Genomic DNA, 25,045 nt, shown 5'->3' with positions numbered 1-25,045 from the left:
TCTCCTCATCAAACCCTGTTGAAATGAATAGGAGCTGTGTAAGATTACATACTGCTCTCATTCATCTCAATGGGGTTTGTGCAATGACATTTTCTGCTGGGTTATGTTTAAAACAACCTTCCTCAACCATGTATCCTCCAGATCAGGGTTTTCCAGACTGTTTTTGGACTACAATTTCCACCATCCCTAACCACTGGTCCTGCTAGCTGGGGATGATGGGAATTGTAGTCCAACAACAGCTAGAGACCCAAGTTTCTGAAACCCTGCCTCAGATGTTGAATTGCAACTCCCATCTTCCCTGCTCATTGGCCAAACTGATCAGGGCTGATGGGAGTTGTATTTCCAAACACCTGGAGGGTACTAGGCTGAGGAAGGTTGCTCCAAAAACTTTGTGGTGTTTATGTATTTATTTTCCACAGCCATCAAATATTTCTAAATAATTATTTTTGATGGAACTAAATAGTCAATATGTGATAGGTGCAAGATGAGTTTTCAGATTTTCCCATTGTAAATCTTTATTCCTCCACCCCTAGACTGGGTCTGAACCATCCCCTCAAGGACACATGGAAGGACGTCCTGGGAGCAATGAGAGAGTTGATGAGCCGGCTCGTCATGTCTTCTCTTTCTCCTGGTTGAACTCATTGAATGAATGATGACTCTCCATCCAGCTGGCTTCTGGAGGGATTCATAGGAAGCATGTGACTTGGCTCAAAGTGATAACAAACACTGCATTAAAAGGAATGGTGGATCACATTTTATCCAAAAGATTTTGTTTGAAAATTTTCTCTTTGGATTTGACTCTGTAATATTTGTGGAAGCAGCTGTACAATTTGGGAAAGGGGTGGGAGGGAAGAAGGAATGTAAGCTAATAGCTAATCATGAACCAATATAGGATCAAGTTCCTACCAGCTTTGGAGGTAATGGCAGGTATCAAGTGGTGACCTTATTACTTGTCAAGGTCACCTCATTGGCTAGGTACTGAGTTTATGTGATAAGGCTTTATCTAAGAAAGGTGATATGCGATATAACAAGCTATTGCATGATTATTGCAATTGATCCTACGTCTGCTGCAGCAAAATTAATGTCAGAATTTTATGTGAAGAAAAGAAAGCAGCACAATACTGTTTCTACAAGTAAAGTGCTAAAGGCACACAAGACACATCTGTAAATTGGGGACTTCTATACGCAGTTTTACAGGAGTGATTTACCAATATTGTTCCATAGCTGTTTCCTCACTAAAGGCAATGTTAATAAACTTCACATTACACAGGTTGACTCTTTACCTTACCAGTAAGCTTTTCAATGGATGTGCATTGGCAAAAGCCACACATTATAAGGCAGCCACAATCTCCACCAAGCCACACAATCAAGCTCTGCCTAATGAGGATTTGGAAACAGTTTAATAGTGGTCCCCGACACTGCATGGCAAAACCACATCTGAAATCTGGAACAAGGTTCTTAAGCAGTTTGTAATGTGCCAGATGGAGGAGTTGCTATCCAAACAAATTATGTCTGAAACCCAGTGGTAGTAGAACACTTGGGTGTGTTTAATGAAATGCCCTGCATTGTGGTCTAAATGCTGACATCCTGTTGATCATTATGAATGTGTACAGAGTGACATCATTCACATTTTGTACTCAACAACAGCAGCACACTCTTCATGTACTGACATACCCACTATTAAAAGGTAAAGGTAAAGGACCCCTGACAGTTAAGTCGTCGCGAACGACTCTGGGGTTGCGGCACTCATCTCGCTTTACTGGCTGAGGGAGCCGGCGTTTGTCCACAGACTGTTTTTCTGGGTCATGTGGCCAGCATGACTAAGCCGCTTCTGGTGAAACTAGAGCAGCGCACAGAAATGCCATTTACCTTCCTGCCAGAGCGGTACCTATTTATCTACTTGCACTTTGACGTGCTTTCGAATGGTTAAAATTAAGTGACAGTATATAGGTTTCCCACCACCACTACCATTTGATCCTCACAACATCCCTGTGAGGTAGGTTAAGCTGAGGAATAGTGGCCAGCTTCAAAGTCATCCAGGGAGCTTCGTGGCTGGGTGGCAATCTGAACCAGGGTCTCCCTTCCTATCCTAGCCCTGGTCCACTCCTTTTAACTGCTCCACCACGCTGGCTCAAATGAACGAAGGAGTGGAAGGGTAGGGTGAGGTGGGCTGGAATAACATTATCCCATTGTGAGACCATCAAAGATGCATAAGTACTGTCTCAGGGAGCGTTACATCCATTATTTCAGGGTTAGCTCATAAGATCACAAAACAGAGGCTGGAGATCTGCAAAAATGGGGAAGTCAGCTCTCTGCTTTTATCGTGCTGTACTCTCTATCCCCTTCAGGCTCCTAGGCTATGAGTGGAAAAGTTGACCGGCCTCTCAATTGCCTAAATTGTGAGATGACGTTGGGGAAAGTCTAACTTGAAAAATACCTAACAGCTCGTTCAGAAACGTGCGTCTTATTCATCGATCTCCACTGAAAGATTTGTCAGCAACAGATTCCCGTCCAAGTTGGCTCAGTTTCAACTTTTGCAGCCACAGCTTGTTTCTTTAAAATAACTTTGTCATGCACTCTTTCTCCGCCCCTGCCCCCCCCCCAAAAAAACCCACCCAAAATGTAGTAAGCTAAATTTCAGTGAAATGAAACCAGTTTTCGCATCAGGTTCGAAGACGCAAAGCAAATGTGGAAAGAAGTTGTGTGTTAAATCGGAACGGATTTTTGTGCGTGGAAGGAATAAAGTATTGTAGGTGCATAGCGTCAGATCTGGGTATAAACGAAGCGATGTCAATACCACTTGCGTTACTGAAAGGATTTAGGAAGGGGAGGAAGGATGAGGAGTAGAGGTCTGAAGAACAGATTTCAGCTGGAAATCGTTTTCTCTGAACTAACGATGCTGGGTTTCTAAGGGAAAAGTCGACTGGTCAGTGAGTGAAACATCCACTTCATCTACTCCACGGGTGGATTTTTAAACTTTGTGACAAAGCGGGCCAAGGGCAGTCCCCTGAGAGTGAGCCCTATTGAAACCAGTGGATCTTACTTCCGTGTAAAGGTGCGCTCAACTGGAGTGTTAAGAAAGGCTCCTATTCCTTGCAAAGAAGAGCAAGGACTCACCCTCACCCCACCCGGGCTAACATGAGCACCCTGCAGAGTTTACTCTGGAAAACAAGGGTGGGGGATCTGTGGCCCTCTAGGCGTCGTAGAACTACAACTCCCTGTCCATGCAGACTGGGAGTGTCCTAAAATGAGAGGAGCCCCAGGGTCTCAGCCTTGGCAAGGGGTCTCTTTCTCCCGGCTGGAAGCCTTGCCCTTTAATCCTAGATGTGTGAGGATAAATTCGTTAGCATTCTGTGTACGCCCAGAGGCACTCTCTCAGGGGTAACTAAGATCTGGAGCTGATTTCCTAGTAAATTCCGAGTCAAATGTAGCACTGGAACTGCTGAACTTCCAAAAACAGTGTCCCGCCCCTCCCCGCCCCGTTTGCTTATACTATTTCCTAGCCTCCCTTCACCTCTTTCCTATACGTAGATAGGTTGGTCTATGATCGGATCCTGTTCCGCCTTAGCCCCACTCAACGTCTACTTCTCTATATGCCACGATCAATGCATTCGCCACTGACACGTCTCCGAGGCAAGGAAGTGTAGGAAGCCGTTGTTCCTTTGCAGCTTTTATTAAAAATATAAATATTAAACGTTCTCTTACACGACCAAATCGACCGAGCGCTGAAAAGATGTTTTATTTGTGGAAATGTTTACAAAGAAGAGAGAAAGAGAGAGAGAGAAAGAAAGAAAGGAGAGTGGCTTCCAAATAAAAAACAAAACAAAATAAATAAAGCTCAATACAGAGGAGGACGCCCCAACCCTCTACCCCGCCCACCACCCCAAAAAGACAAGGCTCTCTCTCATTCGCCCAGCTTCCAGTGGCTGAGCCGCTGGACCCCACCCTCAAAGAGTTGCATTAATCGTAACAACGAGGGAAGGGGGGGACAAAGAGTTAGGACAGCAAGTCACAAACGACACTTGGGTACAACGCTGGACATGCTACTGACGCGCTAGGTTAGGCTGCGTGTCGACTGGACACTCTCTACGTCGATCAAGCTCTCGGTGAAAAGAAGAGGAGGAGAACAGCACGAGGGAATCTGTGTAAATATCGTGTGCGAACTGAAGGATCTCTTTGGTAGGGGGCGGGCGGAGGGCAGAAAGCGCTTCATTTCCCGATGGTCTCCAGCATTTTCCTGTTACTCTCGATCTGCTGCGACATCTGGTCCGCTCGGGCCATTTCCAAGAGTTGCCGGAGAAGGTGGAAAGTCAGGTCTATGGAGATCGGCGAGTCCTTGGACGTGCGCTTCTCCTTCGGGGCGGCGTCGAGGGGAGCGCCGCCGTCGTTGTCGCTTGGCCAGGGCTCGGCGGCGCCCTCTAGCGAGCGCTCCCGCACGTTCTGCAGCTGCTGGACGGCCGCTCGGAAAAAGTTGCCGGCCGAAGCGGACGCGGCTAGGTGGCTGCCGCCCGAGGCGGAGGAGGAGGAGAAAGAGAAGGCGGCGGGAGAGGGGTTCTTGTGCAGGTTGCCCAAGCGCACGAAATACTCTTCTCCCACGCGGAGCAAGATGGGCAGCGCCTGCGGCTGCTCTTGGAGGAGATCCGGCTGCTGCAGAGCGGAGTCGGCTGGGACGCTCTTGCTGAAGGCTCGGCACTCATTGCAGGGCAGCAGAGCGACCAGCAGGATCCCTGTAGAGACCAGCAGCTGGATCTTCATGATTCGGCGGCCAGATCTGGAAAAGTCACAAGAGGGGAAGGGAATGGGCATAGTTTGCTGTCAGACGGACTCCCGCCCTTGGGTCGACAAACCCCAGGGAGGGGGAGGGGGAGGTATCCCGCCGGCAGCTGCAGCGACGGTCGCTGTCCGCGGTGCTGAAGGTCTTCCATAACTGTCCCCTGCCCTATAGCAACTGTGAATTCATCTGCACCATGGCCCAGTCAACCCAGTCAAGTCCGCTCACAAGGGAAAAGTTTGCATCCCCCCTCTTTGGGTCAAGGGCTGCCTCGAAACCCGTCTTTATTAAATGCATCGAATGGAAAGAACACGATGCTTTAGCGCGCAGGATAGCAATTTATGGGGTAGGCTACTTATAGGTCTTAAAGTACTTAAAGTACAGGTGGTACTTTAATCAAAACCTTAGTATAGGAAACCCAAGTGTCTAAATCATTCAGAGCAAGTGAAGTAACACCTTCTTTCATTTCTTTTAAAAGCTGTTTGACTGCTTCCAGAAAACCTTCTGTTGCCCTTAAATAGCCCTTGCTATCATGATCCCAGAATGACTTTTTCTTTAGACTACACACACACACACACACACACACACCTGCGCTTTAATAACACACACTTATCCAAACTACCCAGCAGCAGTATCTTCTCAAGAGAAGTTTGCCTTTTGTGCATGTGAGGCTAACCTGGATATTTTCATACCTTGGAGATGCTGGTGAGGTTTAAGCCGGACAGGTGGAGTCGCTCAGCAGTTGGGTGCCCCCTTTCCTCTCCCTCTCAGGATGCGTATCTATTGGAGCCGTCTTCTGCCGTCCTTGTGATCAGTTTGCTTCCTAATCAGAGCCCGGGTGCGGGATTTTTATAGGTTAGACCCTCTTCTGGAATCACGCAGCCCTTGCCTAATAAGCTGACGCTTTCTTGACAGCTCGCTTGCGTGCCCCGATCCACTGCTGAATAAATCATGGGGGCCGTTTCAGAGCAGCAATGGGCAACGTCCTGCTATCACAACCCAGAATCTCACATCCAATTATATCAACAGATATTTATCGCCTCGTTAGTGACGTCAGCAAAGCCCGCGACCGGGGAGGGGAGATCAGCAGGACACACTTCCCATTGACAAAAACCCTTGAATGAAGAGTTCCCAAAACGCGTGGGGGGTGGGGTACAACAGCGAGCGCCACCTTTTACGATCACAGGTCAAGGTGGCCAAAAACTTTCCACTCTGGCCTCAGAGGAGAAAACAAGGTAACTGAATCCAGCTTGTCGAATGCATACCTAGAAAAGGCAGAATGCCTCGCTTAAATTCCTTCCGATGGAAAGTTATAGGAAGAAGCAAACATGGAACATAAACTACCTTATGCTGTGTCAAATCACTGGTCTATCTAGCTCAGAACTGCCTACACAGACCGGTAGCAGCTATCCAGGATTTCAGACTGGAGTTTCCCCCAGGTTCTACCTGGATATGCGGGGATTGAACCTTCTGCATGAGAAGCAAATGCGCCCCCCTCCAAAATAAAAGCTGGTCTAGCGGACAACCACCTCTCCTGATCTGCAGGAAAGGGAAACCAACCATCCAATACTTAACCATTGGGGAAGCACCTCTCAGAAAGACAATCTAGTGACAAAAACTGCCTTTTAAAAATGAGAGTTCTCTCTATCACCAGTCTTAGAAGAGGGCATGTGGGTATCGGTAACATTCTAACAAAACCTGGCAAGGAGTTCTCTTCGAGCTGAGAGGTGAACCTGGCAGACTTCTCGGTCAACCACATTTATTTGTGGGTCCCATTAACTACATTAGAAGGTGCTTCGAAATAATTCCCATAGAAATGATTCAAAAGGCTACTTGTGGCAGGGGTGCCCAGCATATATTCTGTTATCTGGAGACACACAAGGAGTGGAGGAAGCAGAGTATCTGCTGGACATACCGGTACGAATTTTCGAGATAGATAGATAGATAGATAGATAGATAGATAGATAGATAGATAGATAGATAGATAGATAGATAGATAGATAGACAGACAGACAGACAGACAGACAGACAGATACTTCCAATTTTCACTTGGCTGCTTTGTGATCTGAATGTTGTGGTTTCAGTATATGGGGAGCATGGTACCACTTTAAGCATGAGTGAATATGAGGCCATGTGTCAGAGTTGGGTTGGACGGACTTCATAATCTTTGGTCTCTTCCAAAATCTAGTGTCTCTCCCTAACAAATACACGACCCCACCCTTTATCCTGTTGTAGTAGCGCTGTTCTTTCTGCCATTTTCTTGCCCCCTGATTCTCAAACGACATTTGAAATGAAACTAGGTCCTATCATCGCTCTCTAGCAGGTAAGGAGTTTAATAAAGCTGAGGATCATTGACTGCCTTTATTATGCCTCAGGTTCCCTTAGTGCAGATTAATGCTCAAACTTTAACCCACACATCAGCCAAATATCCCGTGGGATACAAATGTAGAGGGATTTCCCCTGCTTGGTTTGCTTGTGTCTGTAGCAGGGACCCAAAATATACATGGCAGGTTTCTAGAACCTGGATGCGAGTTAATACGAATTCCATAGCTGCCAAGTTATTCATATTTTTTAAGGGATTTTCCCTTATGCTGAATAGGCTTCCTCGTGAGAAAAGGGAAAACTTGGCAGCTATGGAATTCGTCGTTTCTGGATGTTTGCTTGCTTGCTTAAAATGTGGATTGTGTGTGTGTGTGCGTGTGCGTCTGCCAGCGCCACAATGCACGATGCCCTTAACCTTTCCGGATCCGGAGCAGGAAAGAGATTGGAAACTTCGCGCAGCTGGTTTCGTCTTCCTTGGTGAGTGACACAAGAGCCTTTGCCAGAGATGTCTCATCAGCTCCACTTCCCTTCTCGCAGCCCCCGCCTGTGTGAGTGTCTCAAACGGCATGTTGATTCCAAGGGAGAGGAGGGCTCGGTTAAGCTGGAGGCACTTGGCTCTTGCCACCCAGCGATGCAAAGCGCAAGGGAGATGAATGGCTGTTGTTAAACCCCATTCAGTCGCAATTCTGGCGTCGTTGTCTCGTTGAAGAGCGGCAACATTGTGCTTGATGATCCCGTTGTTTTCTCCATAGCGAGGACGGCGCCGTAATCAAAAGCGCTCTTTAGCCCTCCATTCTCCAGTCCCCCAGAGCCCTTAGAGGAGGCTGGCTGGAAGCGCCTTCATCTCCATACTACAGACATGGCCAGCAGAAGGACAAAACAAGGGTGGGGGAACTGCGGAAGTCTTCTGAAATCTTTGCTCAAAGGACAGGCAACGCTGAATTTTAACTGCTGCAATAAGTGAGACATGGGCAAAAAAAATTCCAATCTCAAGTTTCTGAACCACAACTCGCATCATGCCTGACCATTCGCTATGCTGGCTAGGGCTGATGGGAGATGCAGTCAAACAACATCTGAAGGGCATTGGCTAGGCCATGGGTAGGCAAACTAAGGCCCGGGGACCGGATCCGGCCCAATCACCTTCTAAATCCGGCCCATGGACGGTCCAGGAATCAGCGTGTTTTTACATGAGTAGAATGTGTGCTTTTATTTAAAATGCATCTCTGGGTTCTTTGTGGGGCATATGAATTCGTTCATTCTTTTTTTTTTCCAACATATAGTCTGGTCCCCCACAAGGTCTAAGGGACAGTGGACCGGCCCCCTGCTGAAAAAGTTTGCTGACCCCTGGGCTAGGCAATGGCTGTTTCACACTAGCCATATATTTGTCTAATTGGCTAGACCTGCTTTCCTAAATGTCCGTCATCGCTTTGACTTCATTCCATTAGCTAAGAATGCCAAAAGGCAGGCTGAGCTTAGTTAACAAAACGAATGAAAAAAATAGTTCCTTCATGTTTTGTCTCATAACTCAGATTTTTACAAATGCTAGAAACTTAAAAAGAAGAAGCTAGGAATCTGGTTATTGTGGGTCATTGGTGGGTGGGTTTCTCCTTCCTACCTTTGTGGCACCGTGATCAGTTTGATGGTGTTGACTGGGATGTAGCTTTCAAGTTGTTGTGTTAAGGATCTCGATGTAATGGAAGTCCCCTGGTCTCTACGGAAACTTCTAAATCACTGTGAAAGCATCATGATAGCAGCAGCTTTTAAAAATGTTTCCTCTCTTTGTGTGCCCCAAAAATCTGCTCCAGAGGGTCCCCCCAACTCTCTGGAGCTGATTTTGAGGATGCACAAAGGTCTGGAGGAGAGGAGGTTCTCTTGCATGCCCAGAAGTCCGTCACAGCAGCATAGCTGAGGAATTGGATACAGCCCTTTGATTTCAAGTCCTAGTGAGTTTAAGTCCCTTGATTTCAATGAGTCATTCTAAGCATGATCAAAACACCATATGCTCAAAAGAAGCAGTTTACATCTTCAGGTGGGATTCAGAGAGTGTATCTGCTACTCTCCATATTCTTGTATCCATAGGTATTGATGCCTTGCAACACTCTGAAAAAAAGAAATGTCTGTCTCCAGTCGCGAAAGAAATGCCACTAAGCACTCCCATAATACTTTAGGATCATTGCCAACATAAACCAACATTTTGCTGAAACCCCTCTTCACATCTGACATGAGGCTGATGTCAACAAGGGTGAGGGCTTTTTCAGCTGTGGTACCTACCCCAACTTTGGAATAACTACTGCTCTTTATGCACCCAGCAAAAGCATTGCTGTCTATCCCAGGGATAGCGAAGTTGGTAGAGCATGAGACTCTTGATCTCAGGGTTGTGGGTTTGAGCCCCATGTTGGGGGGAAAGATTCCTGCATTGCAGGGGGTCTGACTGGATGACTCTTGGGGTCCCTTCCAACTCTATGAATCTATGATTTTATTATGATACCTAGGTGTCATAATGTTATTAGGCTATTTTGAGGGGGTCTGATCACTTGTGTGATGAACATTATGTACAATTGTTAAAAATAAAAATAAGTAGAGAGAGAGAGAGCCATCAGCAGTCAAGTAACGTAAGTCCAACCAGAAATTTAAGGTCATTTTGTAGCAGGACACCATTTTTTAATCTGCCTGCTTCTAAGGTCCATGCACACATGCATACACACATGGAGGAAAACATCCAGTGGTCTAAACTAGTGGAAAAAATCATTTGAAATTTACTCAGTACTCCATGGTTCTTCCTCTAGAGTACTATTCCTTAGCATATTTCTTTCTTAAAATATATGCAATCTTTGACAACCTTTCTTTTAAGACAGTGAGTCCCTTTTAGAATCCTCGCTATAAAGAGTTGTAACTAACCCTAATGCATAAAATGTCAATGTTTCAACAGCCCCAGTGACTGATTTTCTATTCTACTCATCCCTTCTTACCTCCAGTCCTTACAGGCTGAGGTCACTCTCTTGTCTTGGGGGTTTCTGCAGTACATCACAAAGGCATGTCCAGAACTGACTTACTGAATGTGGAAAGCGTCATCTTGGTTCTGGGCACAGATTTTATTTTTTCAGAGGTTGAGGACATTGTGGAGCTACCAGTGCCCACACGGCATATGTTCATTTTCTTCTGACTTACCATGGCCTCTGATTCAACTGGTTTTGCAAGGCTAACGTAGGAAAAGATGAAACAAGCTCCGAGCAACAGGATCAGCCCTGCTGCAACAGGGCTGCCAGGCATCTATCGGATACTGCTGATGAGTAGCATATTTCTTACTTATCTCTCTTCATGCCACAAGGTATTTTTTCTTTTTGGATGTATGCATTTATCAGTTGACCCACTAAAGGGGGAGGAATATGGATGTCACTCCATGTATAATCCAAATCTAATTTCCTTTCCACCACATTTTCTATTTCTTTCCAAACCTTTTTATTAACTGGATTCCCTTAACCAAAACCAACCCCCTTATTTTTCTTCAAACTACTTTTTTCCACCACCCAGTCCAAACTTTCCCCATCCTCCTTAAGTCACTTTGAGCCTGATCACCTCTTTCTTGGGGTGATCTGCTCCCTTTCTCCCTCTTGCTCTGTTTTTTTTTTGCCCTCTTCATTTGGCTGTTTTATCCCAAAATAATCACATATTTGCCTTCCTTCACTGCCCACAACCACCTGCTGTTGCCCTTCTGCAGAAACTGAACTTTTACTCTCAGCACTACACGGAGTAGAAACTTCCACAAAGCCTCACGGAAAAAAACACACACTACTACCCATGCTCCATTCTTCTTCCATTCTTCCATTCATTTTGCAAAAAGAACCCCCCCCCCAAAAAAAACACCCTCCGCTTTTTAATTAATTAATTAATTAATTTCACAAAATGTATATGGTATATGCTACGGTACTCGATTGTAGTAACACCTCAAAGCAATTTGCATACAAAAACCCAACAGGAAACTTGTCAGTAAAAAAGACAGTTAAAAACAACTTTTAAAACATTCAAAGAACTATTACAACCAACAATGAACTAAAAACCAGGTTAAAACACATCCATAGACTTTCAGAAGCAACACACTTGCAATAGGCTTCGAAGGCCTCTCCTTCTGATGCCAACTTCACTCCTTCTTCAACCTGTTGCAGATATTAATATTGTGCAGTTTGATGTGAATGGGAGCATCGGGGGCGTAGGAAGATAGGGGCGGTGAGGGCGGGCCCAAAACTCACGCCCCGCCCCCAGAATGCGCACCCCGCCCCTCCGGGAGGCACGCCCCGCCCCCGGTGCCGGAGCATGAAGCTCCACCACTGGGGAGCATAAGAACTGGCTCCGTTGTTGGGAGATTCATTCCCCACCTGCAGTCATAGGATTGTTGTGCATCATATGACTGTATGTGTTTTGTTCCCACAGAGTGGATGTGATGTTGTAGACCATTGTCCAGACCCATAAAAATATTGTTCAATTGCTTTTGTTCAAACTTTTACTGGCATTATTCTTTAAAATAAAACGGAGTACATTAAATTATATTTCCAAAATATCCATACAATGTCTTGTGCTGTCCAGCACAGGCTCAGCATCTTACAAAATATGAAATAATCCAAACAGACCTATAAGCAAAGGTCTCTCTTTTGCCGCAGCCTGCGTTCCAGCCTCCAGGCAGTTTACTCTCCCTTCAGAAGAGCATCATTTTACATCTTCACTCCACTGAGTTTGGGGGGGAAAGACTCAAAGGCAACTCCCTTCAAAATGGAGATTTTGCAACCCAATGTCTCTCACATAATCTAAGGTTACAACACTCACATGTTAGTTACCAAAGAACAACAATGAGTTAGTTAATTGTTAGCTTGGCAAGAGCTCAAAGTGCTCTCCTTGGCTTTAATATAGCCCCATGGAAAAACTTTTTCACCAATAAACATTTAGACATTCTCATTTTAAACTTTTCTTAATGCACATGCATTTTTCATTTCTGTGTGAATTAAATCTATTTTACTTAACACAATCCAATTCTCTGTTTAGTTTTAGCCATCGTCTGTCCTACATACATACCACCTCATCTATCGTCCTAAGAAGGATTATTGCATCCTAGCTTTGCTACGTATTTCTATGCATGCTTTTAGAATTGATTGCTTATATGCGTAGTTTTAATACTTTTCTTAATTTTAAACTCTTCTAAGCCTACCATTGTTAGCGTATAGTTTGTGAAACGTCCACGCATTGATTCCTTTTCATGGAAATTCACCCAAAGTCCCTCCATTTTCAAATGCACCATGTTCTGAAGGGTGCTGTGGGCATGCAGTTTTACTGCTGCATGTAGCCTGATATCCTTTGTGGGATCTTTTGACCATGAACTTGACTGTGATCTGGAATTTGGCACCTTGGGGTAAATTAGCCAATGACAACAAATATTAAGTCTGAATCAATTGTAATGTAAGACTCAAATAATGTCATTGTATTGTATCAAGTAATTTTGTATTGGAACATGATCTATTTTAGGAGTTTTTTGGGGGGAGGAGGGGAGAGAAGGCATTTTCCAAACTTTGTTGGGGAAAGGGAGGTCAACCACACAATATTTCCAGGGCTGTGACTCAGAAGAACAACACGTGTAAACATGGGGGGGGGGGCGACTTATTGCATTCTCTAATTTTAGTTCCTCTCCTTGTCAGTGCCGTCTTGCCATAAGCACAAACATGATAGGTTACCATAAAAATAGACACGGACTTGCATATATTTGTACCAACTCCATTAATACTGCAACACTTTTGAAGCTGATTGAAGATTCCACCAAAGGTGGATTTGACCCCAGCAGTTTTTAAAAGGTGGAAGAATTCAAGCAGATTAAAATATATACTGGCAAATTGTTGACATTAGCTTCCTCGGTTAAATGGGAGAAACATGCTAAACACACAATTAGTTGATTCCAGACCAGGAACTTAAGAAGCTGGCCCATCTAGCTCAGTGGCAGGGGTTTCTGACAGGGGTTCCCCCCAGTTCTAGTACCTGGATAGGGTGGAGATTGAACCTAAGACCTTTTGCATGCAAAGTGTGTGTTGTACCTCTGATCTACATATTTCAAGGCATCTCATAGTGTTTATAATATCCCATTATCACAGTTTGGCAATGTGCCGTCATCATATGGACTAGTTATCCTTTATTTATTTTTGTTTTTAAATGGTGCCAAAATAACTTCCAGGTGAACAACAGGAGGGTTTGGGGGGGAGCTGGGGGCATTTTTCATGCTGAAAATGTTCACACGGGAAGCATTCAGCCCTGCAATAAGCAGAATGGACCAGATACATATCAATCCTTCCTTTTCAGATTATCTTAAAACAAAACTACATTCACATCCTGCCTTTCTTCCATCATGGTTCTCAAGACCTGTGGGCCTGATACTCAGTGTGACACCATTAAATCAACAAGTATCTCAAGAAATATATGAGAATTGCCAATGATGGTCAGGCCAATGGTCAGTGCTGATTAGCATCCTGCCTATTGTCTACAGCAGGCATGTCAAACCTGCGGCCCTCCAGATGTTTTGGCCTACAACTCCCATGATCCCTAGCTAGCAGGACCAGTGGTTGGGGAAGATGGGAATTGTAGTCCAAAACATCTGGAGGGCCGCAGGTTTGACATGCCTGGTCTACAGCATGGGTAGGCAAACTAAGGCCCGGGGGCTGGATCTGGCCCAATCGCCTTCTAAATCCGGCCCGCGGACAGTCTGGGAATCAGCGTGTTTTTACATGAGTAGAATGTGTGCTTTTCTTTAAAATGCATCTCTGGGTTATTAGTGGGGCATAGGAATTCATTCCCCCCCCCAAATATACTCTGCCCCCCCACAAGTTCTGAGGGACAGTTGACCGGCCCCCTGCCGAAAGAGTTTGCTGACCCCTGGTCTACAGACAGGTTCACAAGATGGTGATAATGGCCATAACCGTCTCTTGTTCTGAACCCACCCCATATCTAGCAGTCAGAGGTGGGCTTCCATTGGACATAAAGGCTGTGCTTTAGCTTGTTGCTATCATATGAAGAAGCCCATGAGAGAGTTAACCTATTTTTCAAAGACAGTGGATGCCACAATCATAGCTGCCAAGTTTTCCCTTTTCTCGCGAGGAAGCCTATTCAGCATAAGGGAAAATCCCTTAAAATAAGGGATAACTTGGCAGCTATGCACATTGTCTACTTGGCCCTCCAGGTGTTTTGAGACTACAATTCCCATCATCCCTAGATAACAGGAACAGTGGTCAAGGATGATGGGAATTACAATCCATAACATCTGAAAGGCCCCACATTGGTTACCCATATCATAGACATTGTTTATCAGGTTCCACTAGGCAATACCAAAAGGGGGGGGGTTGAATAATTAGGACAGTGCCTTTTCCTTCCTGACAACCCATGGATGAAGAGACAATAACTGACCTTTATATTTACCTTAGAAGGATTAGTTAAAGTTAAGGTATAACTTATACCTGAGAAGGAACAGTTATTCTTGTACATTCAGATAATGGATAATTCCAGTTGGATCAGTAATCTTACCGGTATTGGTGATTGCCAAGGGATCCATCACACAAACATCTCATGATAGCACTGGAGCAATTTGTATTCATTGGCTGTTTTATGGCTGGTGTGTTTTGTAACAAGAAAGGGCTTCCAAATTATGGGGTTTAAGTCACAAAGCAATTAGCCCCCAAATTGTAGGCATGTGAATTAGCCCTGCATTTCTTTTCAGCACCACCACAGTGTTGTTCTGTTGGATCGATTCTTGAACACTGAAAAAGCAGCTAGGTGAGGCAGCATTTATTCAGAGCATGTTCAACATCTAAGAGGGAGGACAGGTGAAGTAATTGGGAAACACTAGGCCAGAAACAAACAGCTGGGTAAATCAGAAAGTGTCTCCTTTCTGAGCTATTACCATATTAAATCTATAACATCGCAAGGTCAGGTTCTCCTTAATGACAAGTGTTCAGAGAGGGATGAAGAGGCATACCCACATTTTCCCATTGAAATTCCATGCTGTTATCTAGAGTGCAATTCCCATTATCTAGAAACTACCTTGGGGATGCTTCCAGCACGACATTTCCCCAGGAATGTAGATATTCTCCATAAAAGTTTGTTGTTGTTGTTTAGTCGTGTCCGACTCTTTGGACCCCATGGACCAGAGCACGCCAGGCACTCGTGTCTTCCACTGCCTCCCACAGTTTGGTCAAACTCATGTTGGTAGCTTCAAGAACACTGTCCAACCATCTCATCCTCTGTCGTCCCCTTTGCCTTGTGCCCTCAATCTTTCCCAACATCAGGGTCTTTTCCAGGGAGTCTTCTCTTCTCATGAGGTGACCAAAGTATTGGAGCCTCAGCTTCAGGATCTGTCCTTCCAGTGAGCACTCAGGGCTGATTTCCTTCAGAATGGATAGGTTTGATCTTCTTGCAGTCCATGGGACTCTCAAGAGTCTCCTCCAGCACCATAATTCAAAAGCATCAGTTCTTCGGCAATCAGCCTTCTTTATGGTCCAGCTCTCACTTCCATACATCACTACTGGGAAAACCATAGCTTTAACTATACGGATCTTTGTCCGCAAGGTGATGTCTCTGCTTTTTAAGATGCTGTCTAGGTTTGTCATTTCTTTTCTCCCAAGAAGCAGGCGTCTTTTATTTCCAGTTTCCCAGGCACCAATGTCTATCTTTAGATAAAACAAACATATGCTTTACACACACATACACACAAATTGAAACCTTCAACCATTTATCTTATTTTGTGCCACACTTGTTTTGTATACACCATTATTATTATTATTATCATTATCATTTTATTTTTATTAAAGATTTCTTAGTTTATACACCTTATTACAAAGTGTCAAATACTTGGTCTGTTGCCTTTCCCCATTTTTGTAGTATTACCGGTACCCAAACCAGGAGCTTTATCATTTCCCTGGTCAGCCATGTTACGTGGCCAATTGTGGACTGTGTTTTCCTTGATGGATCTCACATTCTGTAGGCTTTGCTGCAGGTATATCACATAAATTGTTCTTTAATTGAATACAGTAATGAATTAGCATCTGAAGCACCAAGTTGCATTTGCAGAATATTGTCTAAGACCAGATCCCATCTGGCCACCTTATAGGAACAGATGAGGCCATCAATTGTGACAGCTGAGATCTAGGCTTACACACTATAATTGTTCATGTAAATGAACATGAGGAGTTGTTTTACACATCCACACAGAAACATCCTTAAACAGCAGAATGGTTGTTCACAATTTGCACACAACATTTATACTTTCTCCCTCTTAGGTTTATACGCACGGTGTATATGCAAGGGCTGTGTACTATACAACCTGTAAGTATTTGAGTCTGCATAGATTATGAACAGTTACATAACTAGGGGTTTCTCTCCTTGCATTAAAAAAAGAATCTGTGAGTTATATGCAAGGATGCAACCGAGGTCAAGTCTTGTTTGGTCCTCAGTTTCCCAGTGTTGAGAACTATGGATTTCACGCTCTGGGCACAGTAGCACTTTTAGTTCCCAAGGAACCTTCACAGGAGAATTTGCCTGTGGGTTGTATCCCTCATGGTTACTAATCTCACAGATGGCTCTCTGCACATAACCAAGTGCTTCTTGTTTAGCATGGCTATGCTATCTTCACAGAGCTAATTGTTCATATGGGACTCAACATCCCAAACAGTTAATATTATTGTAATTTATGTTTTACATCATGATCTTGTTTACTGTAATTGGCACAGCACCGACATTGCAAGTACAGTAGAAGCTGCCATCTGATTCCCCATTGAAGCTCCTGATTGCCTTGAATTGTTAGCATACATTAATGCTAACATTGAAATTGATTAAGTGTTCATGTTCTTCCTTGACTTTCACTCATTCAGTTTCGATGTGGTTGCTGGCGAAGGATCCATTTCTGTCTATTAAGAATTTTTAAAGTTTTACTATTTCTCAAGGTGTTTTTTTTTAAAAAAAAAAAGGTCAAAGGATCAAGTAGTATTTAAGAAGCTGATTCTGCCTAGCACCTGAAGCAATTATTTGAAAATGCTACAGACAGGGCTTCCCAACTCCTTCCTTGATTGTGTAAACTCTGAAAGTGTTATCCTTCTCTCCTACCAGAATGATGGGACATAATATATATTATCACATTACATAATAATTCAGAGATGGTCCATGTATGCCCCCAAGCTGCAGGATGTAAATGTGCTGGTTTGTGGGGGAAGAGGTATGGCTTCAGGCCACATGGAATTAGTCTCTGCAAAGACTAATGCAAAGATGATGTTTGAATCAGGTCTAAGAGATTCCCCTTAATCCATTTATTTTTAAAACTATATACTACAATTAGGGCCTGCAACAAAATGTTGCAGTATAACATGGTCCCATAACAGGAGGATTCTTGGTCAGAGTTCTAGACCAGGCATAGGCAACCTTGGCTCCCCAGATGTTTTGGAACTACAACTCCCATGATCCCTAGCTAACAGGGCCAGTGGTCAGGGATCATGGGAGTTGTAGTTCCAAAACATCTGGGGAGCCAAGGTTGCCTATGCCTGTTCTAGACTGTCATGCCCTCCAGAATATAAACTGTAAAGAGTTCAAGCCAACCTATCCTTTCTAGTGCCTACACTGCTATCTTTTGGGTGGCATAAAATTATGTTTATTTCCCTAGGACCACTGCTGATGTTTTATCTGTGCTGGCTGCTTTAATGTTCAATAATGTTCAGTAAGTCTGGGGTTGTTGGTTTTTTTTGCCCAGTTATGCATCACATTCACTTACAATGAACCACATTTGCTTTTTTGTTACCCAGTCACCCAGCTTCGACAGCCCTTTTGGAGAGATTCCATTGCCTTGGATTTCCACCATCTTGAGCAATCTGAAAAAATAAGACCATTTCACTGTTCACTCCTTCAAATTATGTTTGAACAAATTGAATAGCACTGGTCCCAACACAAATCCTTGTGGGACTCCACTAAATGCTTCCTTCCATTGTGAGAGAAGTTTCTTTACTCCTGCCCTCTTCTTACTGTTCTTAATCAATTACAATTCCATCAGAGCCCCTGGGCTCTGGATTAATGACTGCTAAGGTTACTCAGGGTCCTTTGCCATAAGCTTTTTGGAAATCCATATATATATAATGACTGCTAGGTCATCCCCATCCCCATGTTGCCAGTTTCAAAGAACTCCCAAAGGTTAGTGAGGGAGACTTCCTTTTGAAGAAGCCATGCTGATTCTTCCTCAGCAGGGCTCGTTCTTCTACTGTATTTGTTTAATAGTTTTACCTTTACCTCCAATAATGCATTCTACACATTTATGTGAACATTAGGCAAACTGGCTTGTAATTTCCCAGCTTGCCCCAGATCCATTTTTATACAATTGCCATTATATTGGCTACTTTTCAATCCACAGGTAAGGTTAACAAGTTTAGCAATATTGCATATTTTTTCTTTAAAAATGTTGCCATTCAAACCCAGTTACCTGTTAATATTTTTAATTTAACAATTAGTCTCAAAATGTTTTTTGTCCTCTTTTATTTTACTCAATCTTTGAATACTTGCTGCAACAAGTACTCCTATTTCTGCTCTTCTCATTTGCATGAGACTTTTACTGTTTCTAACTACATTACCATACTCTTTTGGAATCACCTACAAACACACTGAGTTGTATGTCAATGCAACAGTCATTTCTCTTCTGTTCATTTCCCCAAGAGTTTGTTTGTTTGTTTTTGCAACACTTGTAGCTCCTAATTCACTGGTTTCTTTTATTATCACTTCAAGTACTTTCTCTCCACTGCCCACACTTACAATTCTAAACTCAACTCAAGAAGGGTGTCTGTCCAAGGCTGATCAGATTTTGACCATGTGCCTCTTGTGTATCCCTCCCAATGAGATGAAGAGGCCTCTTGTGCTTAAATGTCATATTACAAATACTTCATTAGAAACTACGTCACAGATTATGCCAATCTGATCTACTCTTTCTTGCCAAGAAGTAAAGACTTTCAAGCTGTGCATTTCTTACCATCAACTTTCCAATCTGTTTTTGGAATCTCAATCAGTTCTTTAAGGAATGCAAATGTAACTTCTCCCTTTAGTCCTGAAACGAGCCACTGGGAAATGCACTTGTATAATTTTTGCCTGCTCATGCATGCATTGTAACAATAATCGGCACCAGAAGGGCAACATACTGTACAGATATATTCTCAAGGATGCACAGAGACCTCCCTGGCCTTCCTGACAATCAAGTCTACTCTCCTCAACAATCAGTAACATAAACACAATTGGATTAGATCCAGTACATGTCAGCGACAAGGGTTCAACACCATAAAACAAGGGCTCATAGATGGTCATGGGCAGGGGCACCAACTCCTAGGGGCAGAGGTGTCTTCAGCCCCCTCAATATCTGCTGGCAGGGGGACCAGGTCCCTTCGAAGTTGAGGTGGCAGAAGAGGCCAAGCATGGTGTGGTTCAGTGCCTGGCTCCTCCTGAGTGTGAGAGGAAGCCGCTCCATGCTGGGCTCTGCGCTCGGCCTCCTCCCAACAATGCAACGTCATGTGCATCCCTAGCTAGCCAGGTGGGTCTCTCTAGCTCTGGAAGGAGGTGTGTGATTCCTCAGCTGGAGGAGGCTTGGAACAGGTGAGGGTCACATGCTTCATCAAGCCCAGATGTTGCAATCAGCAGACAAAGTTCAAAAGGGAAGCAGAGCTGAGGTGCTGTGTCTGCTCAAATGCCCAGGTTGATTAACCTTGTCTTGGATGCTCCTGGACCTCCATGGGACTGTGCTTTGGGTTTGACCCTGGACTGTATCCTGACAGCTGGACTTGGCTGCTTGGATTGACCTTGGATGGACTTTGCGTGGCATACTGACTTGCTGCCAGGTGGGCATATTGGTAGCCTTATCCTCCATGAATTTGTCTAATTTTCTGTTAAAGCCATCCAAGTTGGTGGCCGTCACTACTTCTTGTGGGAGTGAATTCCAGAGTTTAACTATGCTCCATATTTCTGGAGCAAACAGTTTAATCAGGAAATAACTTTGTGTTTGTATATTTCTTTCTTTCCCAACGGGAACCATGCTTAGCAATGTCTCCTGTACTTGGGCCAGGAGTTCCCAAACTGTGGTCAGTGGGCCCACCAGTGGTCTGCAAGCTTCATTCAGGTGTACTGTGGCAGTGTATATGTGGTTGAAGATGGGAGACAGCCCATCCAGCACATTAAATATTCATATTGATTTTTATGGTATTGCTTTTATTTCTTATATTGTATCTTATTGTATTACAGCTTGAATTCTATGGAATTATGAGTACAACAGGCAGAAAATAATTGTGGTCCACCAAGACCCTCAGCAATTTTCAAGTACCGGTAGTCCATGAGGAGAAAGATTTAGCAGCCACTGTTCTGGGTAATGTCTACTGAAAACCAGCTAATTTTTCTGAAACAAGTTCTATGACACAGGCTCCTTCATAATGTCCTTTAAGATGACACATCAGATGTCCTGTTCTCAAAAAATAATTTAAATCGTGTGCAATGCAAGTAACATTTCCAACGTGTAGCTCTTGGACCATTTACACAGTTAATTCATAACAATTAGAGAAATTGAATCACTTCAGTGGCTGTATAATAACACGGGAACCTCAAACTGCCCTTGTTAACAGGATACCTGCTGGTTTAGAATAAATTGTTAATTTGTTTGTCATTCGGCTGAGAATTTTTCATCTGAGCTGTAACAATAAAGCATTTGCTCTTCCTGCCCCCTCCCCCCCATATAATAAGAATGTTTTTCAGTTTTGAGGGAGGCAAGCTAGAGGTGGATAAAGAGTCAAATTTAGAATTTCCCAAGACTTGGCGGGAAAGTATTTTGAAGAGTCCAGGAAGGTGTGTGTGTGTGTGTGTGTGTGTGATATATATATAACTGCAAGGAGGGTTTCTTGCTTGTTTTCTGATATTGTCTCAAGCATATTGATGTGGTGCTGTTTCCCCAGTGCTCACTGATTTGGAAAGAGCTAGCTAACGCAAGAAAGGGTTTTGTGTTGGCGGAAGATAGACAGACCAAGCTACGGGATCAAACGGCCCAGTGAACTCAGTGAATTAATTGTCCTAGACCTCCCAATTGCATGGAAGAACCTCCTTCACTTGCAACTCTTCTCTAGCATTTAAGAGCCTTTCCACTGTCCTAAATCCTTTCTATCGGTCTCTGTCCTGTGATCCATTCCCCATCTCTGGACCTGCCACCCTGGATTTCCATTTCCAAGTAAAATACTGGGTATCACCCAGAGCTGATGTAAGAACTTTGATCCAAGCACATTTCCAGTGAACAGGGAACTCTGAAGGCACTTTAGAGCAGGGGGGTGAGGGTGAGGGTCATTGATTTGATTTCTCTGGGAAGGTGAACAAGGTCATTACCTGAAATGCCACAGCTTAAGTCAATGGATAAGAGTGAGCAGCAGATGTTTAGAACTGCAGGTTTAATTGGTGTGATTCAGCTGAAGGATTTTGGCCCACCTTCGTCATTGACATGCCAAACAACTGATACTGAATATTGTAATTAATATATTTAGTATTGAAGGACTATTAAATGTCTGCAAAAGACTCCAAGATGCTAAGAAGCACTGGGGTGTGAGATTTCCTCTGTTTGAATTTTTCTCGGCATTTACATATATATCGTAAACAAGTTCATTAACTACTTGCCTTGACATCACTTAGTCCTAAATAGACCCAAGTGGATCCAAGGAGACACAAAAGTTGCTAAAATACAGCTTGCAGCTCTGCTAGATATAGTCTGTGTAAGCAGCATGATTCATCTCACCTGCATGAGTATGCCTCCACCAAAGTCCACAGAGGTTCCATTTTTTTATTCTACAATCTAAAGCAGGGATGGGGAACTTGGTGTCCTCCAGATGTTGTACTACAACTCCCATCATCCCTGACAATTGTCTGTGGCAGCTGGAGCTAATGAGTGTTGCAATCTGAAGGGCTGCAGGTTAGCTGCCCCTAATCCAAAGAGGCAATTCCATGCATTTTTCTACTACGGTGTTAGTTTATTAAAAGTGGGCACACAATTGTGGGCTAGACTGGCCATGTAGTATGTTCTTCATTTGTGGACCAATTCATTAAATGATGGCTAACAGGTGTGAATGAACAATCACAACTCAATTGCCAAGAACTGAATTTCAGCATCTCCCAACATCAACTCAAATACAGCCATGTACTCAAGGGAAGACTTTGGGGCAGAAGTCCAGTAACGCACTCAGAAGAATGAACTGGAGGGACCCAAATGCAGAAATAGGGACAAATCCGTTTCCTTATTTTTCCAGTCTTAGGTTTGCTCCATTTCTGCATATGTTTGAATATATTTGAAATATTCAGATACATTTCCCATCTATTTCTTCTAATTTAAACATTGTAGTGTAATTTTGCTGAGCATATTTTTTTAATAAAGCAGTCCTCTCAAATCAGAATACATTTTTGTATATTTTCTGCATGCACTTTTCACTGATATATGCATTTTCATACACATCTTTTTAATTGAAGGACTGCATTTCAAAATTTGTAAAATGTGAATTTTGAAGCAGCACAGTCTTTGTTTGTATATTGGCTTAGTGAAGTGAGGATTTGGTCGGTTCACCTTAAAACATGAACTGAATGAATTTCTCAGTGTGACGATGTGTCCCACTCTCCGTTACTATCAATGTGACACAGGAATTCAGAGGGGAAAATACCCACCCTCTTCTCCTGCCGCCTCAAAAATAAACCCCTTTTACTTATGGGTTTCTCAGTAAGGAGAGGTACGTGGCCTGGTACCTTAAGAAACTCTAGGCTGTCCGATGGAATAACCTCTTGCCTACAGTAAAGGGTCTCCCTCAGTTTGATTCCCCACTGTAAAAGTTTGCCCTTTTCACTCTGGCAACTTCTTGGCACCTCAGGTTACCCTACTAAGCCTCCTCCGTTTAACTCCAGGACACAAACTGCCACCTCCCTGCCTGAGGTGAGTTTTGCCCTCTCTTGAGCCACCACGGCTGTGAGTCCTGGTACCTCGCTGGAATAATAAAGACGAACCTTTTTGGCAAAACAGAGATGAAGTTTTATTGTCTTAAAAGCATAAGTGTTTCTTTAACATGTTATGTATGTATTTATCTGCCTTGTTTCAGTTGTACAAAAAAAACTCAGTCAAACATTTAACTTCAAGTTTTTCTAAATCTTATCTAAATTCCCGGTCTCCTGACCTCTCCACTTTCTTCATATATCCACCACACCAAATCCCATCACATCACACCCTCCTCCCTCTCCCTAACTGACCAAACCGACACTCCCTCCTTTTTGAACCGGGCACAGTCCCGCCCCCATCAGAATTCTATGTCAGTCAGGCTGGAGGTGGCTTAACTCTTTGCCAGCCAGGTAGGAATAAACATTTCAAAACTGCGTCAATTTGTCACACTCAGCCATTTCTAGAAGTTGGGCTGATTTAAACACCTTTTGAAATAAGTGAGAACATACATGTCCAACTCAAGACCTCTCCCCTGTAAGACCATTGCAAGTAAGCGAACTAAAACACGTCATTGTCTAAAGACAGCCCTTATTTGACCATTAAGTTGAGCATCTAAAATTACCTGAATGCACCACCAGGGCCGGCTCTAGGTAGAGTCCTGGTGGCGCAGGGTGCTAGGGCACCAGGCCGGTAGGCAGGGCGCTGCGCGACGAAGCCATGCTGTGCCCTGCGAGGGCGGGGGCACCGGAGCGATCTCTGCCCCTCAGCGCCAGTGCACACGACCTGCTCGAGACTGCCCTGTGCACCACTGCTCAAATACTAGACCTTTCAGGAGCAACACTTAATGCATTTGGCTGAGAGTCATTAGGTTAAGCCCAGGGGTAGGCAACCTAAGGCCTGGGGGCTGGATGCGGCCCAATTGCCTTCTCAATCCGGCTTGTGGACGGTCCAGGAATCAGCGTGTTTGACATGAGTAGAATGTGTGCTTTTATTTAAAATGCATCTCTGGGTTATTTGTGGGGCATAGGAATTTGTTCATTTCCCCCCAAAAAATATAGTCCAGCCCACCACATGGTCTGAGGGACGGTGGACCGGCCCACGGCTGAAAAAGGTTGCTGACCCCTGGGTTAAAAAAAACCAAGTTGGTGAGAAATCAAGTGATACACATACTTATGTGAACTATTTCCCAGGTAAACCCAACATGCCTTTAGTGTTGCTAATTAAACATTATGTTAACTTTAATAGTTGAATGAGATTATTGCTAGACTCCCAGATGGAGAAGGCTGTCATTGATTAGGATTTCAGAGTGCTTATCTGTAGTACAGGAAAAAACAATTCTGCTTCATCTGATAACGTGAACTACTGTAGTCCACAAAGCTTCTGCCACAATAATTTTGTTATTTACGCTGCTGCAAAGCTGTTAATGGTGCTTGAATAATTTTGCTCCCATTTCACAGGCTGTGTAGAAGTGTGGCCTGGAAAGTACTAGGGGTTCGTTGGGACCATCTCTGAAGTAAACTCATTCCACAGTTTATTCCAATGCCCCAATGCAGTGCCCATAGCACTGCTTCATGGGAAATCTTTTGGATGACACATTGATACATGCAATAACTGTGAGGTTATTATAACATCTTAGAGCACTCTGCACAAGTGCTTTAAGTCCCAAGTACTGGTCAGATTCCAGATTAGGTAATTAAAGTTAAAGCTTGGCTCCTTACAATTCCTCCTGCTGTTTTAATTAGTGAAATTATATTTAACTTCCTTTCCTATTAAGAATGAAAGAAAAGAGTGAAAGAAAAATGGAAGGTGAAGATTAACATTACTGGGATAGTATGGTTGCTGTGTTTCATCTCTGAAGCTGTTAACATTTTGGCGAAGGATGAGTAATAGTGCTTTTTGTGTATGTAATTTATGGAGAGCAGAGATCATTAGGAAGAGATCACTCAAGAGGAAAGGTGCTGCACGAATGCAAA

At 43.8% G+C, this 25,045-nt stretch overlaps 2 protein-coding genes across 2 annotated transcripts in view; one reads left to right on the top strand and one right to left on the bottom strand.

Moving 5' to 3' along the window:
- The window catches only part of TRIM55 (tripartite motif containing 55), a 39,653-nt gene extending 38,848 nt beyond the window's left edge, over positions 1 to 805 (top strand). The window contains exon 10 of the mRNA XM_060277778.1: positions 534 to 805. Within this exon, the coding sequence (XP_060133761.1) occupies positions 534 to 653 (120 nt within the window). The 3' untranslated portion in view covers positions 654 to 805. The remainder of the gene's footprint in view (positions 1 to 533) is intronic.
- Positions 806 to 4,209: 3,404 nt separating this feature from the next.
- Positions 4,210 to 4,755, bottom strand: CRH (corticotropin releasing hormone). Its single transcript, XM_035124386.1, has one exon. It carries the CDS (start codon positions 4,753 to 4,755, stop codon positions 4,210 to 4,212), a length of 546 nt encoding a protein of 181 aa, XP_034980277.1.
- Positions 4,756 to 25,045: the final 20,290 nt, after the last annotated feature.

This window comes from Zootoca vivipara, chromosome 8 (assembly GCF_963506605.1).
Source record: "Zootoca vivipara chromosome 8, rZooViv1.1, whole genome shotgun sequence".
In the NCBI taxonomy this organism is placed as follows: domain Eukaryota; kingdom Metazoa; phylum Chordata; class Lepidosauria; order Squamata; family Lacertidae; genus Zootoca; species Zootoca vivipara.
Note: the sequence above shows the minus strand (reverse complement) of the source record. Positions and strands in the feature narration are given on the sequence as shown.